The sequence below is a fragment of the Schistocerca nitens genome, chromosome 7 (genome assembly GCF_023898315.1).
Source record: "Schistocerca nitens isolate TAMUIC-IGC-003100 chromosome 7, iqSchNite1.1, whole genome shotgun sequence".
NCBI classification, from domain to species: domain Eukaryota; kingdom Metazoa; phylum Arthropoda; class Insecta; order Orthoptera; family Acrididae; genus Schistocerca; species Schistocerca nitens.
In genome coordinates this window covers 561,887,075-561,903,496 of record NC_064620.1, presented here as the reverse complement: position 1 = coordinate 561,903,496, position 16,422 = coordinate 561,887,075, and the positions used below count along the sequence as shown (strand labels likewise).

Sequence of the window (16,422 nt, the reverse complement as noted above, 5' to 3'; positions counted from 1 at the left end):
AATACGTGAAAAACCACATCTCCTTAATTTCCTACTTTTTTTGCAGTTTATTCAGTTTTAAATATCAGTTCATAACCAATAAATCAGGGTCAGAGTATATACTTGCAACTGGAAATGTATTACAGTTTTAAGTTTGATTTTGAAATCTGTCTTACCGTTACATAAACTTCGTGTCTTCACATCTCTCTCAATTCCAGGTCTCTTCCAACTACACAACCCTTTTTCATGATTCTTATACTAAGGATTAATGTTGATTTGCTACAGTAATGCATTCACTATAGTGTTCATATTAATTTATCTGCATTCCTATTTTCTTATTCATTATCAGACCTACACCTCCATTACACCTGTTTCATTTTGTATTTATAATCCTGTACTCATCTGACTAGAAGTCTTTTCTTCCTGTCACTACACTACACTAATCTCCATTGAACTTGAACCTACCCATTCCTTTTTTAAATCGTTTAATCTTTCTGCCCGATTAAAAGGGTGTAACTTTCCTCACTCTGGCACGTACAAAGCCTTGTGGGTTGCACCTTAGGTACAGGTCAACAAGGCAAATCGTCTAAGCATAAAATACTTTTACAGCTTGTTGATATACTTTACACTAAGCATAAAATACTTTTACAGCTTGTTGATATACTTTACACTAACCATAGTAACAGATCTATGATAATACAGCTGAATGCGTTTACTTGACAAATATTAATTCTTGTAACATCAAGTACACTTTTTTATTTTGTAAAAACGAAAATTCTACACCAGTTAACAAAATGGTTCAAATGGTTCTGAGCACTATGGGACTAAACATCAATTAACAGTAAACTGATTTTCGACATTAGCTTTTCCTTGTCCTCTTTCTTTTACAGTTGGTTGCAAAAACTATTTTTTTTAAAACAACTTGTGTCACAATATTCTGGAAAGAAACTAGTGAATTATTGTGCTGACGAAGCAAGTAATGCTATGGAGGAACTATAATGTAATTACCATTCGCCATGCATAGAAATGCATTGATGTTAGCTTTCCATAATTTGGTTCAGCAATATGTATGTTGAGAGACTGGCTCTGATCAATGAAAGCTCCTCTATCAGCTGCCATCTTGATAATAGTTTTTTGAGGTATCTCCCACACAGTTTTGTACAGTGCCTTCAGATCATCAGGAATGCCAGCAATGTTCTGCAAACAAACCACATTTAATTAAGGAAGTCCAAATTTTGGTTTACTGTAGAGTGCAATCTTAGATGCTTGCCTGTATTGATCCACCACTTGCTATTATTTCATTCTTCATATCATCATTCCACAGACCACACTCAGTCAAGTCCCTCAAGAGGTGTTGATTTACAACCTGCAACATACAATAATTGAAATGAAATTAAAATGGATTAAGGAAAGTTGCATAACTTTACAAGAACAGTTGTGCAAGAAATAGATTTTAGAAGTGCAACATGATTTCTGTTATCACCGTGTAATTTTCATAAAATGCTTGGTAATTCACCTTTTACATATCAGCAGGAAAAGTTGACAGTGTATTACTTCAACAACTTAAACATTACAAGTATTAGTAACTGAACTGACATGTATCTAGCTGTCTATTTTTAACAGCAGTTGATATTTAGTCCACAACAGTCTGCTTGTGTAATTTTTTGAAATTGAGTAAGTTTTTCTGTTCAGATTTACAGTGTGAAAAGAAGCCCTGAAGCTTTCAAAGCATCAATGGAAAATGTCTTCTTAATTCATAAGATGCAGGGTTCATTCATTACGTATCTACTATACTTTTGCATTTTGGTACAAATCTACACTGTATGTTTTTCCAGAGACCATGCCTGACTACTTTAAGATTACGTAAACAAATGGCACAGTTTTTAACTATAGAATTATGTGGCAATCACATTGTCACCTGTTAATGTTTGAACTTTGGCTGTTACTGATGTACCAATAATGACCGGTTAGTTAATAGCCTGAAGGCGTAAGAAATTATCACTGTGGCCTTGCAGAACAAAACTTTATTTGCATATGCTGAAAGAATGAGGAGGTGCACTGGAATTAGCAAATACAGATAAGATAAATACTCAATCTCACGTTGATAAATGTACTCCAAAAAATGTTTTTTTAGTTGATGTAACTACAAGAGAATAATAAGAGTAGAAAATAACAACAGAACTATTGTTTCTCAAAACAATATCTACACTCCGTGGTGGTTGTGAAATATTCAATGCTGGTTGCAGTGCGCCTGGTGGTTAGCATGGAAAGCCAACTGACTAGCAGAGCACCATCCAGGTAATGCGCAGGGAAGCACACACGCCGTCCCGATCTCGTTGTGCGAGGTGATGGTGGTAGGAGGTGGTTCTGTGACCATCGGGAGGTGGTTCTGCAACAGTTGGAGGCTGTTCTGCGACAGAGGTAGGCGACACCGGTGCTTGAGCAGGAAGTTGTGGCTGTGGACAGTTGTAAGCAGGATCCTCATGCAGAACGTAAGCTGGTTTCGCGGAATGTAAGCTGGTTTTACTCTATCAATTGGCACTGTATACAGTTTTCCATTTAGCAGTATTTCAAAGGTTTTCTCTCCTTGGGCCAGTGTAAGGCACTTGTGCAGGTCCGGTGCCATCTGTTTGGTGCATGATGTTATTACAGGACACTAAGCCTCGATGCATGTCAGTAGCAGGAATGCTATGTCTTGAAACTTGGAGAGGGCGAAGTCGAGTGACATGTTCCATGAGCTTAACTACAGAGTCGTCATGATCCTGACCAAATGTCTGTGGCAGTGGCGCTTCAATGAATTCTCCAGGTGGTGCAGTGTTTTGCCGCGCACTAGTTTCACCAGTGAAGTGTCAAAGCCAGGTTTCTACACCATGCAGAGACCCAGAACAACAATCGGTAACACAGTAGTTCAGTCTGATCCATGGCACATTATCTCCCCCTTGAGTGTGCAATGCCAGCACTCAACTAAACCATTACTGGCTGGATGGTTACTAGCAGTCCTGTGGTGCACTGCGTTGCAGAACTTGGCTAATTGAGAGACTAGTTCCCACTGGAACTGATGGCCGCAATCCCTTGTCACATGTAGTGGGCAGCCAAAGCAAGAAATTCTGCTTGAGGTAAACACGGAAGCTATTTTTTCTGCTGTTATGTTGTCTATCGGAGTTGGCTCAGGCCAGCGTATGAGGTGATCAATCATTGTTAGAATGTATCTATGTTCGTTGGAAGGAGGCAGTAAGCCTAAGACGTCGATGTGGATGTGTGCAAATCTCACATAGGTCACTGGAAAGTTTCCAATCAGCGCATGAATGTGACGACGAATCTTGCTTTGTTGACAGTGTATGCAAGTACATGCCTATTACCGGCTGTCTTTTTGCACACTGGGTCACGCAAATTGGTGCGAGACGACGACGTGAACTGTTGCCCTGACACCAGGATGACTTCAATAGTGTACTTTGCCCAAAGGTGGTTTACGAAACCCTGCCGACAAGAATGATCTTGGTTTTCCTTTGGCAGCAGCATCAGACAGGCAATCCGCTACCACCTTGTCGGTTCCGGACACGTCTGATGTCTGTACTAAACTGTGCAATAAACATTATTTGTGCCAGCATGGTGAACAGTTGTTGCTGTTCTGTCTGAATGCATACATCAACGGCTTATGATCAGTGAAAATAGTGAATTCTCTCACTTCCAGTTGAGGTCGAAAGTATTGCCTCCTATATTGTGAGTAGTTCATGTCACACGCACTTCACAAATGTTAAGATGCCGACAGCCTGAGTGAGTAAAATGCCAAAGGTTGCCACGCGACTTCGTTTAATTGTTGCAGCACCTGGCTCAAGTCTACTTCTAGTGCAAGCAGTGAGTCTACTACATGCTTCAAAGGCAGAATTCATGTCTTCAGTCCACTGAATCAATGAAGATCCCCCATTTTTTCGGACCAGCCAGTGCTGCAGTGAGTGGTTCTTGTACTTCAGCAGAGTATGGCACATGCAGACAGCAGAAATTGAGCATACCAAGAAACTGATGTAGCTCATGAGCTGTGCGCTGTTGTGTGATCTGTAATATAGCTTCCACTTGTTCTGGGAGGGGAGGTGTGTCCTAAAAAATCAATCTGCGACTGGCCAAACACACATTTGGCTGTATTTAACACTATTCTTTATTTGCTCAGCTGCTCTAAAACTTGTAGCAGATGAGGTTTGTGTTGTTCTGTGATCCAGGAAAAAATTAAATCGTCATCTACATATTTGAAACAGCACGTCAGTCCTTGCAGTACTGAGTCAAAATGCTGCCAAGATTGTGCAGTGATCCTCAAGCTGAATGCCATGACTTTCAAATGAGCCAAAAGGGGTGACAACTGCCATTTTCGGAATGTCTTCCTCTGCAACTGGCATCAGTGTATATGCCTCAGCGCAGTCCAAAAAAGTAAAAATCGTCACATCTTGTAGTGCGTAATTGTAGCTGCGCAGTAGAGGCACAGGGTATCGATCTGGTACTGTCCGGGCATTGAGAGCACGGTAATCACCATGAGTGCCAGGCAGCACTTTTCTTAGGCATGAGATGTAGGCGAGAAGACCAAGGGACCGCTACATATGATCCCTTCTCTGAGTATAACATCAAATTCTGCTTTTGCAACAGCTAACCAGTCGGGCGCTAGATGCTGAGAGTGGCAAGAGACTGGAGGGCCACCTGTGGTCTTTATGTAATGTAAGATGTCGTGACATACCTCTCTGGGTCCTCCTGGGGGCCGTGTCATGGCTGGAAACCATTTGAGTAGGCGGGCATTCTCCCCAGCATCTGCCTGTATGAGAAACAGAGCACTCAGCTGCGAAATCTAGAAATCGACAGCCCGTTGATGCCTTCAACCAACAGTGCATTCCTGACATCGGGCAGCATGTTGTTGTGCGCCAACAGATCGACATCGTTGACAAGTTTGGTGACGTCTGTGACGGTGGAGTCCCACATGAATGCTTGGTGTAGTCCCAGGTCCAGTTTCATGCGCTGGGTGCCATAGATTTTGATGGACGAATTATTGGCAGCAGACAGGTAGAATAATGTGGTTCTACAACAATGTACTACTCTCCGGGAAGAATACACAAATCCGAGCCAGTATCCACTAGATATTTGTAGCCTGTCTTCCTGTCACTGACAGAGGCATTGGAATGATGATTTCCAACCGGAGACAGCATCTGACATGTGATGACCATTGGTGTTGGAGTACGTGCAAGGAGATGTACACTTATATGCCCAGTTTCCAAATTTATGATGGTACCAACAGGAGGGGGGTTGTTCTTGTCCTGTAGTGGAAGAGGTAGCTGATGAACGGCTTCTGGACCTCCTGCGGCACCAGTGCAGGTCGGAACTGTTGTCTTGTCAAGAGATTAGCTCCTCAACTCATTTGGAAAGGCGGTTGATTTTCGCTGCCAGATTATCATGATCAACATATGTGACTCTTGCCGGCTGTAGGCCCAAATGTGTTGCTGCCAGTGTACTAGTAAAAGCTGCAGACAGCATGGATTGTGTTAGGTTGTTTAACGCTTCCGGCGCACCACTGCATGCTGCTACTCACATACCAATGGCAACCTGGCCAGTGCTTCCAAGGGCCTGTCAGTCTGCAATGCTATGTTGGCTTGTATGTGTGGCAGCAGACAGCGACTCCACAATGTACCCAGCAGGCTATCAGGCACAGTACCAATGTCTACCTTGCCATGCATGTGCCACAAAAACTGCAAAGGTATGTGGTCTCCCATGACTTGAGTTAACACCTGTCATATACACTCCTCTTCCGTTGCGGAAACTCATCATGTCAGCTATGCATCTCTATCTCTTGTTTGAATTGACTGCTGATGGTTCAGTGATAACATCTTGTACTTCCGCAGCGTAAAGATGGTATAAATGACTGACGACCAGTACAAATTTTGAGGAGTCCAAAGTAACACCACCACAGAGGAAGCTGGCTTCAACCTGCACAAACCAAATAGCCAGATTGTGCTGTCATAAATGGGGTCAGCAGAGTGAGAGTCTCGTGACTTTGAATTATTTCTCTTGACAATTCTGTAAAGTCCAGGATGGAAACGTGGACAAGGAAAAAAATTCCTGCATATCCCATTTAAAAAATATACTTTTTCCCGGGAGAAAATACACTTTTTCGTGCTAAGTGATAGTAGGTTTTCCGTAGATTTTTCCTTTGGAGCTATAAAACTTATCAATCCTTTGAATGGTTATCATTTTATACACTGGCGTAGAGCTACGTGGAAAGGGAGGAAAAGAAGCAGGAGGAGGAGAGAAGTTTTGGAATGACCTTTTAAGTGCAACAACATAAATGCTGCATATTTTCGTATTACGAAAGTATAAATTCGAATTGCACCAAACACAGCAGGTTAATTTCTGGAGCATTGAAATCTAGATTGCAATGTCCTCTTGTAAGCCAGTCATATCTCATACCACGTAATCTTGCCAACCGATGACAGCAGATATTCAGAGCATAAGACACGTGTTAATAGTCATCCAATAGCAAGATCACTGTTACGTAGCACGAACACACAGAGGAAAAGTTAATGGTTTACATTAATATACAGAGTATAACTACGAGAAAAGCTGAGCTTTCACATATAATATTGGTGTCTAATATTAATAAGCTACAAGAGAACTTAAGCTTTTGATCTTTATTGCGTTTGTTATACTTTAAGATACATGGAAGTATTACACAGTCTTCATCCTAAGGCCTTTGACATATTTTTGCTGTTTGCAGACTCTTGTGCGTGCATGGTGTTTCGTTGTTGTAAATGGAGTATTTCCTTCGCCACTAAAGTTTCATTTTTTTGCCCTCTTGTTTATATTTCATTGCTGCAGTATCATACTCCAGTAGCAGGATACAGTAACATTCTTTGCTAGAGAATCAATTCTTACCAATCAAAATTACAAAACTTTAACTGAAAGCTAAAACAATGAAAAATTCCTGGAATTCCAAAAATTTCCCGGTTTTTCCCGGATGAAAAAATTCCCCTGGATTTTCCCGGTTGTCCCGGGTCAGTGGCGCACAAGAGTTAGCAAATACGAATCAGCTAAACACACAATCTTACATAGATAATCTCCGATAAAAGGAGAGAAGTAAATAGTGTGTTCATGGAATAGAGTGCTGTGAAGTGCTGGAATGGGAACAGGGAAGGGGCTGATTGGTGAGGACAATAACCAACGAAGGTTGAGGCCAGGATGATTATGGAATGTAGAATGTATTGCAGGGAGAGTTAGTTCCTGTGAAATTCAGAAAAGCTGGTGTTGGTGTCTTTCCCACATATAATGCAGAAACCACTGTGCTGCATTCTATGAGCATGACAACCAACAAGCTATCTGTCCACATGAATGGCCACAGACAAACTGTGACCAAGAAACAACTGAACCACCCTGTTGCTGAGCACGCCGCCCAACACATTCTTCTTTTCAGTGACTGCTTCACAGCCCGTGCCACATGGATCCTTCCCACCAACACCAGCTTTTCTGAACTGCCCATGTGAGAACTCTCCCTGCAATATATCCTATGTTCCTATAATCCTCCTGGCCTCAAGCTTCCTTAGTCATTGACCTCACTCATCAGCCCATTCCCTGTCCCCTTTCTAGCACTACACAGCACACTGTTCCACGAACACCACTTTTTACTCCTCTCCTTTTCCACTATTTCCCCCCCCCCTTCCCCACCCACCGTCTCACCACCTGACTGCACCTAGCTGCCCTCCCCTCTCTCCACCTCGTCCCTGCATGCTCCCCAGCAGCACTTTACCACTCCCACTGCAACTCTGCTATCTCCCCCCCCCCCCCCGCCTCCTCCTATCATGCACTGCTACCGCTGCTACTCATAGTGTGGCTTCAGCTGCCAGAGACTGTGGTCGTGTGTGTGTGTGTGTGTGTGTGTGTGTGTGTGTGTGTGTGTGTGTGTGTGATTGACGAAGGCCTTAATGGCCGAAAGCTTTAATTGTGAGAGTCTTTTTGGTGCGCCTATCTGGAACTCAGCATCTCTGCTATATGGTGAGTAGCAACTTTCCTTCTCATAATAATATATCATTAAGGTCTGTTATATACTGCAGTAATATTTCACTTCAAAGGTCAAAAACAATCAGCAGTATTAAAAAAAGTACTGAAAACACATGGCAAGTGACCCCCCCCCCCCACCCTCACACACACACAGGACGGAACTGATGTGCGATGACAATTTCAGGGTTGTTCGCAGGTATTTTGGATGGATGGAGAGATGTATGGAAGGATGGATTGATGAGGTAAAGGGGGACCAAACCACGAGGTCATTGGTCTGTTAATCCCTTGTGTGTGAAGCCGGGAATGGTCTCCAGAGAGACAAAAGACAAATCCTAATGGACTCGATTATATCCGAGAATCAATAAAGCCAAAAGACAGAAGCATGCAGAAGTGAGAGAGGGGTAAAAGAATGAAGGTGGTAGAGTTCTCCCACCCATAGAGCAGCTGGAGGTCCCTGGGACATGTTATGTGACTGGAGAAGCACCCTCTGCATCTGACTGGAGCTTCCACACACTCCATTACCACAAGAAAGCTAACTAAGTGGACAAGATAAAATCTCAAGAAGAGAACAATGATGAGTCTCAACCAATGACAGATGTAAATTAGAAAGAAAAATTAAAAAGATGGGAAGGGCAGAAGCCAGTCGGGCGACTGAATAAGAGCAGCCGTGAGCCACTTGGGTCGGAGCAGGTGACAAGACACCCTTCCAATCCCTCGAGCTGCTGATGAGGTCACAAAGAAGGTACTGGTTAGTCGCAACCAATGGGTGTCGATGGTAGCACTGGTCAACAGCCTGAAGACTACTCAGGGAGTCACTGCTGATTAAGAACATCTCATCAATGCAAGAATGGACGTGGCTGAGGGTTTGAACTATGCTCACCAATTCTAGAGTGAATACACTGCATTCATTTGGCAGGGAATGTAGTTCACTGTGCCCTGCATGCGTGGAGGCAAAATCAGCTTGTCTGTCAACAGTGGAGCCATCAGTGTAAACTACGTCCAAACTAAGAAATGCATCAAGCACAGACAGGGAAAGTTGGTAGAAGACAATGGCATCAAGTCTTTCAGTTCAAAGGATACGTCAAGGCAGATCTGAGAACAGAGTACACACCATGGGGTGTACATGACTGTTTCTTAATAAGATGCAACAATGATGGTAGCTTGAATTCAGAGCAAGGAGCCTGTATGTAAACTGTAAGCTTGATTCCAGCCCTGGGCCTCTGTTGTTGGAGGTGGATCTCACCACTATGAAAAAGGACACGGTAGTTCAGATGCTCATTGGAGCAGGGAGTAAGTATCACACAGATGAACAGCAGTGTTGGCATCTGATCCGTAGGATGGGATCCCAGCTTCTGCAAGTAGGATATTCACAGAGCTGTTCTAAGAGACACCTGTTGCAAGTCGGATCCCACAATGGTGTATTTGGTTCAGCTCTCTGACAAACTGAACATTATGTCAAGCCATGCGTCAGACTCCAGTAATCAAGATGGAACAGGATCAGAGTTTGTGGAGCAGAAAGAGTGTAGAGCAATCTGCACCCCAGATGATGTTACTGAGGCACAAGGGTATTAAGGGTATGAAGGGTATTAAGTTGTAACTAGCACCTTTGCTGAAGTTGGTAAAGACGAGGAAGGCACATCAAGAGAGCACTGAAGACCAGTCCGAAAGAGTGGTAAGGCCCCACCACACTGAGCAATTGGTAGTCGAGGTAGTGTTCTGGTTGGGGATGGAGTAAGATGGCGACTGAAGTGCATGACGCATGTCTTGGCGACAGAAAACCAGAACCCATGGGCGAGAGCCCAGGATTGCGCTTTTTGTATGGCACCCTGCAGTAAGCATTCAGCAACACCCACAATTCAGGAGCAATAGTAAATGCAAAAATCATCAGCATACAGGAAGGGTGATGCTGTAGAGCCTACAGCTGCGCTAGACTGTTTAAAGCCACTAGTAAAAGGGACACCCTCAATACTGAGTCATGCGGTACCCCATTCTCTTTTATACGTGGGGTACTGTGGGAAGCACCATCTTGAATGTACAGTGTAACAAGAAGTTCTCGACAAGAAAAAGCGACAAGGTTTTCATAAAGGGCAAAGCTGACCAGATAGACTCCAGGCAGATCAAATTTTCAGCAGTGGATCAACCTCAGTGAAAACTGCCAGATACACCTGTGGGGAACTGGTGTCCACAGAGGTGTCTAATCTTTGCCTAAACCTGAGGGATTGGTACTATTTCCAATGGTAACAACATACCATTCCCAGTATTCTTGTTTGTTTTATGAAGTGGTGGACGACCTGGGCACAGGGCCATTTAAAGGCAATGAGGTGCTCCATCAACAGATGTTGTCTATGGCACTGAAGAGTCCCTCTGAGATCTCTAATAGCCACAGCAATTTCAGAGGTCCAACAAGTCTTCTGTCAGAGAGGTCCTGAGGAGCAGGGGACCTCTAAGTCAGCTGCCGATAGAGTGGCTGCAGTTGCACTCTGGACAGCCTCACTGGTACCTCCGCACCTGGTGGGATGCTAATAGCAATGATAGAGGCAAAGGCATCTCAATCAGCTTTGCTGAGAGCCTACTGGGGTGGACACCCAGGCAAGTGACATCAAGGGAGGGCCAAAACAATCTGACAATGATCACTTGGGCTATTATAACAATGAAAACAACTTTTGACAAAGTAATTTAATTGGGTACATAAAAAATCTACTCACCAAGTACAGCAGAACACACACCTAAAAGAGGGTCGTAATTAGGCAAGCTTTCGGAGCCACATGAATATCCACAGCCTCCAGTGTCATATTGAGTGGCACATGTTCACTGTAGACAGAGTCCAGAACATACACGCAAACAACACCCAACATTCAGCACTGTTCTTAAAATAGCCCTGATAGCCATGATGGGTAGGTCCGCATTGGTGGGAACAGCGTTTCCTGGAGGGCGATGGAACTCAGGGGAAACACATGAGAGACAACGTATCTCAGCCAGTTGGTGAAGAGGGTGGGGGGTGGGGGGGAGGTGAGGTTGGAATGCACGAAAGGACCAAGGAGGCAGGTCACGCCTCATAGCCACCTGCTGCCACTGGAATCGAGAAAAATGGCGCTAATACACAATGACTCAACCACAGATCACCAGATTCCTGGGAAGGGAGTGTCCCATGGGACCCATTCCTGGGAAGGGTGCATCCCAAGGGATCCCTTCCTGGTAAGATATGCTGGAGAGAGCGATGCCGGGGGTTGGGGACAGACAATCACAATGGGTGCAGAGTCAGCAGCCCCAAAGGGGGTGTGGGGGAAGCAGTAGGATGAGGGTCCCCAACCACCAGAGGACCATGTGTGGGAGAAGCAAGAGAGGCGGGCCCCCAACCACCAGGAGAGTGGATCTAGTCGAGTGGCCCCAAGGACCTGGCGTACAGGACACAGACGGCAAGGCTAGAGTCGTTAAGAGAGGATGATGTCATAGCTGCAGCATATCATCATACATGTAGGATGTACAGAAATCAATATTTTACTTGGCATCTTGATATAAGAGTCGGTCACGTGTTTTGTAGGATTGGATTTTCTAGTCAGGAGTCTTGTACTCTTGGATTTTCTTTCCTCTTCTCTTTGGAAGACACTGCACTCCAGTGAACCGGGGAATAGCGCTCCTCGCAGCTGATACAGATGAGGGTCAAGGCCCAAGGAGCATTCGAGTGCGACAGATGTCCACAATCTCTACATTGCCATGGGTGGAGCTTGTGTAGTAGGCATTTCTGCTACTAGCCGTGTATAGCACAACTCACCGTCAGTTCAGTGCCACCTATGATGTCAATCTGGCTTGTTCCGTTCATATGCAGTGATTGTTTTTGCTAGCACTGTTTGGTTCTTGTTTCGTTTTTTATGATGGCAAGTTTAAGTCAACAACATGCAGCTGTGAAATTTTGTTTTCTACTTGGTAAAAATATTGCTGAAATTGCTTTAATGTTGAAAACAGCTTACTAAGATGACACTACAGGGAAAACTCAAGTTTACGAGTGGTTTGCTCAATTTAAAAATGCTGACTTACCAACTGATGACAAATCTCGTTCTGGACATCTATGAACTACCTGAATCGATGAAAATATTGAAAAAATTGCAGAGCTTGCACTCACAGTTCCCGACAGACAACTGATGAATTGTTAGAGATTAGTGGATTATCTTGGGAGCTCGGTTCAACGAATTATAACGGAATATTTGTTCCTTGGGTTCTGACCGATAACCAAAAGGCACATCAAGTTGAAACATGTCATACTTTGAAGCAACAGCTTGAAACTGATCCAGATTTGTCATAGGTCATTAGTGGTGATGAGTCATGGTGCTATGGTTGAGACCCAGAAACAAAGCAACAGTAAAGGCAATGGAAAATGTCATCATCACCCCGTCCCAAAAAATGTCTTGTCAAATCAAACGCCAAAAACAATGTTGATTTGCTTTTCTGATGCCAAGGGCATAGTTTACTCAAAGTTCGTTCCTCCTGGTCAGACTGCCAATTAAACCTTTTATTTGGCAGTTTTAAGTAGATTGCGTAACAGTGGGAAAAGAAGAAGAAGAGAGAAAGAAACAGTGCGGCACACAGGAGACTGGCTCTTCCACTACGACAGCGCACCTGCACATGCATCCATCCCTGTTAAGATAGCTTTCGGCTGAAAATGGCACTGTTCCACTGCTCCACGCACTTACTTTCCTGACCTGGCTCCGTGCAACTTTATCTTTAAATTCTGCACATGGAAAGGGTCATGAAAGGACACCAATCTTACAACAATGAGGAAGTATAAAAAAAAAAAAAAAAAAAAAAAAAAGTGTCTTACTTACAGATCTCTAAAAATTGTACACGCAAAACACATCTGTCATACCTGAAATTCTCCAGACAAAACACGACGTGTATAGATATTGCTGGTATATGGCTCAAACGACTCATTGTTTCCAAGAATTTGGGCAGTTGATGCAGTTGGCATAGGTGCCAACAAGAGAGAGTTGCGGACACCATGGGCTGCAATTTTTTCCTTGAGAGCAGCCCAATTCCAAAGTGATGTAGGTTTAACATCCCACATATCATACTGCAAAATCTGTAAAAAACAATTACCAAAACTTTAGTATTCACAGTTGCAAACACAAGCTCTAATACTATGATGGACAAAATACGTAGTTTTAATATGACTTCTGAGTATGCGATGTTGTTACAAGTAACATTCCACATTCTCAGCAACTTTACAATGGAGGGTATTAATTTTACCGAACTGAAAATTCAATTGATAAAACTAAAATTATGGGACAGAATCAATGGTCCGTTCTTACCTACAGGAGGCAAACAGAGACATAAAATTAAAGTGACGACACATCCTAGCTTTCAGAGGTATTATTTCCTTCCATGACAGAAGTAATAGGGAAATAGAGACAGGCTGAGGCAGAATACAAAGGAAGTGTGGGTCACTTGGGCACATTATTGGAGGGTGGGGGTTAACAATAAATGGAACTATAAGAAGAAATAGTTTGAAATATTTCTTCTACAATTTTACCTATTTATCCCTTCAGATGCATTTTGGACTTCAAACCTTCACTATCACTGTTAAGTTACACAGTGAAGTTTAAAAAACTAGTCTCTAAAAAATGTAGAAACTAGGAAGATAACTGTTCAATATCTCAACACAAACACAGTCATTTGGGGTAAAGCAAGCTCAGATAAGGCAAGTGTCATGTGTGCAGTCAACCACAGCTATTTCAAATAACTCATGCCAGTGATCATATAAAATAATGAAGGAAAGCATAAATCTGGCTGATTCTCCTGAAAGTTCAGTGACCTTGTTTCTTTATGAAATAACCCCATTCATTGTCAAAAGAGTGTACATGCAACTAACACATACTGATTTAATTTCAATGTCTTTAAAAATACACTCTAGTCACTATATGTGACCTAAGCAGTGAGAACATGCTTAAATTACGAAGAATGTTAATCACAAAGAGCTCACACGCAATTCTATTGTCACCCCCCCCCCCCCCAAACACCAATTTTTATTTGGTTGACAAACAGCTATTTAAAGTCCTACTTTTTAGTGGGCGCCACATTTTAAATAGAAAAAAATATAACTGGCTGTTTTATCGTGATCTCACACTTACTTACCCCTTTGCTGACAGGACTTCCTTCGTAAGTCTCATAAGCACCCAAGGTCTCTGCCAGTTCACAGCTTGCTTCTAGAGCTCCATAGTAGATAGTTTCAAATATCTGGATATTTAACTTCTGAGCCTCTTCACTCTCAAAAGGATATCTCATTAGAATAAATGCATCTGCAAGGCCCTGAACACCAATACCAATAGGACGATGTCGCATGTTTGACGTCCTTGCCTGAAATGAAAGTATCAAGAATTATCAGATGCACGCTTATCTTAACTCACTGTCTCATCGAACTTAATACAGACATGCCCAAATTCAAAATCTGTTTCCTTTCTTCACAGAACTGCATGAAGTACACCCTTCACAACTATATGTTTACTTGATGGAATATTAGCAACAGGATTTGAAATTAAGCGAGCACAACACAAAAAATTAATCAACTTACCTCTGGTACAGGATAAAAATTGACTTCAATTATTTTATTTAAATTTTTGGTCACAATTTTTGAGACTTCTTTCAGCTTGTCAAAATCATACGTCTTATCAGGTTTCACAAACATATTGACAGCTATGGATGCAAGGTTACATACAGCAATCTGAAAATACATGGTGCATATAGTTAACAATTTCCAACAACATTCCACAATGAGACCTATGAAATAATTATGAAACCACGATATTTACCTCTGTTGGTGATGTGTACTCAATAATCTCCGTACACAGGTTGCTGGATTTTATTGTACCCAGATTTTGTTGATTAGACTTTCGGTTGCAGGCATCCTTGTACAACATGTAAGGTGTCCCTGTTTCCACTTGTGACTCTATAATAGCATACCACAATTGCTGAGCCCTCACTTTGCGTACATATCTTCCTTCAGCTTCATATCTGTAAGTTATATTAGATGGTATGTTAAAAATGTCACAAAGTAATATCAACACTTTGCTAAATTTAACAGTTGGGGGGAAGGGGGAGGGGAGGGAGGGGGGACTTTGTAAATGTGTGGTTCCACGAGTCCATTTCCTTTGAGAAGAATACAAATTTACATAGTAAAACTTCGAATTAATGAACCTGCTTTTAACGAATATTTCCAACCATCCCAGCGAAACTCTCATAAGAACAATGTTACTTCTCCGTGCTCTTGACGAACCTCACTTTGAGAAAAAAATCCACTTTTAAGGAAAAATCATGAAACATTTTGCAAACTGACATACAGTTTTCATGTAAATCCTAATGTGTTCAAATGAGTTTCTAATTTCTTTCCATTTCACACAGGTTATATGATGCAAAAATGGTAATAGAGTAAATCAGTCGATGTACCGGGTCGACAGAAGCGTCCGATCCCACGCGTCGGCTTTGACCCGTGACGTAAGGGTGTTGTCGTGTGTGACGTCATGACGGCGCGGAGTTTGGTTTGAGTGTGGCAGTCTCCAGTTCTGTTTTATCTTATTTTATTTACTTTTCTGATCTGTTTGTTCTATCTCGTGAGATTTTTTTTTTTTAATTTAAAAACACTTATTACTTATTTTAATTATCTGTTTCCTCCAATTTCTGTTTTAGTTTATTATATTTATCTTTCTGATCTGTTCGTTCTATCCCGTGAGATTTTTTTTTTTTTTGAAGACAAAAAAAAAACACTAATCAGCTACTGAAGCATCTTTATCTTCTATGGGTTGCAGGGGTTACGACCCCTGGGGAGGTGGGTGGGTATTCATGCATGGCTGTCTTCACTTACACGTTGTAGCTACACAAGGCGTCTAAATTTGTTTATATTTAGTTTGCCCCCCACCCAAAACATCCCATTTCCCGCACTTGTCCCGTTAGTGTCATTAGGCTTCTTGTGGAAAGTGTGTGTGTTTGTTTTTGTTTCCGCCATATTTGTGACGTCATGGGTCAAAGCAGACGGGCGGGATCGGACTCTTCCGTATTTCCGATGTACCTAGATCGTAGTCAATAACAACTCAACTTCCCTTGTAGCAATATCAGCACAGGCGTTGAAATGAAATCAATTTCCATGCGACTCAAGTCACGTGATCTTATGTTGCCTTACTGTATCTATGAAGCGAGAAACGTGTAATTGTATGTTCGCTGAAGTGGTGAGTTATCAGTTTTACTTTTGTGAAGTTCTGGGCTGCAAACACAGGAAACTTACAATTCAGTAAACGCTGACAATTGTCTGTGATATTGATCACAATCGTAACGTAAATCTTTCAGACACGGCGATGAAATACAATTTTGCCTCATCTACATGTGTTGCATATTCAAAAACAAGGAAGCGTTCTTAAATCCCTAAGCTAATGATTTCTG

General features: G+C 42.4%; 1 protein-coding gene across 1 annotated transcript in view; it reads right to left on the bottom strand.

The window, feature by feature from the left end:
- LOC126194913 (ribonucleoside-diphosphate reductase large subunit) overlaps window positions 1-16,422 on the bottom strand; it is an 87,514-nt gene that overhangs the window by 7,093 nt on the left and 63,999 nt on the right. The window contains exons 8-13 of the mRNA XM_049933284.1: window positions 14,802-15,003; window positions 14,564-14,713; window positions 14,128-14,349; window positions 12,863-13,075; window positions 1,250-1,345; window positions 988-1,176 (exon numbers count right to left, since the gene is read on the bottom strand). Coding sequence (XP_049789241.1) covers window positions 988-1,176; window positions 1,250-1,345; window positions 12,863-13,075; window positions 14,128-14,349; window positions 14,564-14,713; window positions 14,802-15,003 — 1,072 coding nt within the window. The remainder of the gene's footprint in view (window positions 1-987; window positions 1,177-1,249; window positions 1,346-12,862; window positions 13,076-14,127; window positions 14,350-14,563; window positions 14,714-14,801; window positions 15,004-16,422) is intronic.